Source organism: Palaemon carinicauda, chromosome 8 (genome assembly GCF_036898095.1).
Source record: "Palaemon carinicauda isolate YSFRI2023 chromosome 8, ASM3689809v2, whole genome shotgun sequence".
In the NCBI taxonomy this organism is placed as follows: domain Eukaryota; kingdom Metazoa; phylum Arthropoda; class Malacostraca; order Decapoda; family Palaemonidae; genus Palaemon; species Palaemon carinicauda.
This window is the reverse complement of record NC_090732.1, coordinates 126,243,729-126,246,228: the sequence shown is the minus strand read 5'-3', so window position 1 is coordinate 126,246,228 and position 2,500 is coordinate 126,243,729. Positions and strand designations below refer to the sequence as shown.

The 2,500-nt window shown below is 34.0% G+C and overlaps 1 protein-coding gene across 5 annotated transcripts in view; it reads right to left on the bottom strand.

Moving 5' to 3' along the window:
* Positions 1-2,500, bottom strand: part of LOC137645896 (growth/differentiation factor 8-like) — an 83,844-nt gene that overhangs the window by 29,407 nt on the left and 51,937 nt on the right. For 2 of the 5 annotated variants that reach the window (XM_068378928.1, XM_068378927.1), the window contains exon 5: positions 1-1,645. This exon is cut by the window's left edge and continues 306 nt beyond it. The exons of the other annotated variants lie outside the window; for them this stretch is intronic. In XM_068378928.1, coding sequence (XP_068235029.1) covers positions 1,481-1,645 — 165 coding nt within the window. In that variant the 3' untranslated portion in view covers positions 1-1,480. The remainder of the gene's footprint in view (positions 1,646-2,500) is intronic. 5 annotated transcript variants of the gene reach the window in all.

The window sequence follows — 2,500 nt, the reverse complement described above, 5'->3', positions numbered from 1 at the left end:
TTATCTATTTACATTCTAAAGCAAAAATTATGCTTAATTTTGTAAATTACAAATGCCAAAATAGTTTTCTCTATGTACATTAAATAAAAAATCATATTTACAAAAAGAATTTCAAAATAAATTTCATTATTTACAGTGAATTATGGTAAAATTGTGCTATATTCAACCTTTACCACGAAGTCAGTACTTGACACCAACAATGAAATATCTAAACCCATTCTGGTTTTAAGGAAATTGTCTGTTTTTTAATATAGCCCCTTCCAATTTCTTAATGAAAATTAATTCTCTAGCCTACCTGATTCTTCTCATTGATATTGTTATCTTTTATATTTTAGATTATTTTAAAATTTTCTGCTTATGATGAAGATATGAACACATCTAAATAAATTTTTAACATAAAGAAAAATTAGTTCGATGACATGTATAGTAATGTTGATTATTACTTTTAGATCAACCTTTTATTCTCTCATGTTCAATTATGGTGAGATCTACGTATATGACCTGTCACAGCTGACCAACAAAGGCTAATTTCCATGGGATAGTTCACTGGCGTCGGTAACTAGCGGCGACTAAATTTTCCAGGATAGTATGCGTTTGCACGAGGACAATTTGCCTGTGCACGAGGATAGTTTAAAGGTTTAAAGGCCAGTCATGAATGGCAGAGGCAAGGGACAGTGACATTGCCCTAGCAAGCAGGACAATGCTCTGGTGACTGACCATATATCGTATGATCAGCGCCCACGCCCCCTCTCCACTCAAGCTAGGACCAGAGAGGGCCAGGCAATGGCTGCTGATGACTCAACAGATAGACCTTTAGGCTCGCCCAAACCCCCCAACCTCAACTCACAAAGATGGTAAGGTTGCAGACACTAATGGCACTAAAGAGACTGAGTGGTACTCGAACCTTCGACTGGCAAACACCAGGCAGAGACGTTACCAATCAGGCCACGACAACCTCTGTAAACTATCCCCATGTAAACCGGCCTAATGATCGACTGATTTGAGCAACATCTAAGAGTAAAAACTATGTTAAAATATAATCTAATTGTCATGAAATTGCTGAACAAGATATGGTTCATACTCCAGAGTCTGTTTCTTCCAGATTTCTTTGTCCCCGCTCACCAAGATTTTTTTCTTTTTAACTAGATTTCACGTGGAGTGCCAAGTGTTTCCACGTTACGAAGCATACTGTAACAAAATGACAGCGCTCCAACAAAAATTAGTCAATTTATCCCTCCTAATGTCATTGAGATTATCCAAAAAGTATAAATTTTATAATTTCAAATTTCAACCCTTTGAAATTCAAAAGGTTACATTGAGCCTGTATGAGATCGAAGAATAATAAATTGGACGATGGGATTCCTGCAGTGCTCAGCAGACCGTATTTTTTCAGCCCCGAGTCCCAAGTCTGGACCCGAGGCCCTTCGATTCCTAGCGATTCCTTCGATTCGCCGAGGAGCGACTCGCCCGGCCCTCCTTCTCAGCCATTGCAACCGCAGGACGCCACGATGAGGTCGGTGAACCTCCTGTACTGAACTGTGCTGTTGATGATGTATAGGATGTCGATGGGGGAGTAGGTGGTCGGGGAACAGCAGGGCATCAGAGCAGCCTGCTGGGGCGACCCATCTGGTTGGGTGCTCAATCTCTACAAATTGAAAAGGGACAGATTTTTAGTTTTATTTTATTTTTTGCTTTAAGCTCTAGAAATTGAAAAGAGAGATTTTTTTTTTGCTTAATCTCTAGAAACTGGAAAGAGGGATATTCTTTTTTGCTTAGTCTCGAGAAATAGAAAAGGAGATTTTTTTTTTGCTCAATCTCTAAAAACTATAAAGGGAGAAATTTTTAGTTTATTTCTTTGCTTAATCTCTAGAAATTTAAAAGGGGGAGATTTTTAGTTTTTTTTCCTTAATCTCAAGAAATTGAAAAAAAAAATTTTTTTTTTGCTTAATTTCTAGGAATTAAGAAGAGATTTTTTAGTTTTTTGCTATATGTGAGACAAATCTCTTTAATGCTAAGAATTAGAAGGAATAGGTTATATTAAATAAAAAGGAATTTGACAAATATAAGTTCAACAAATTTGTATGCTTTGATAAAATGCTTTAATCTTTGAATATAAAAGAACAACTTAGTTTTGAAATAAATAATAAAAAGGAATTTGTCAAATTTCTATGCCTTAATAAAATGTATCCTTTACATATAAAAGAAGAAACTTGTTAAATCTAATTTAGTAAATGAAAAGAAGAAAATTGTTAAATAAAATTTAGTAAATGAAATGAAGAAACGTGCTAAATAAAATTTAGTAAATGAAAGGAAGAAACTTGTTTAATCGAATTTAGTAAACGAAAAGAAGAAAATTGTTAAATCTAATTTCGTAAAGGAAAAGAAAAACTTCTTCAATAGAATTTAGTAAATGAAAAGAAAAAAAAAACTTGTTAAATAAAATCTAGTAAATGAAAAGAAGAAACTTGTTAAATCAAATTTAGTAACTAAAAAAGAAACT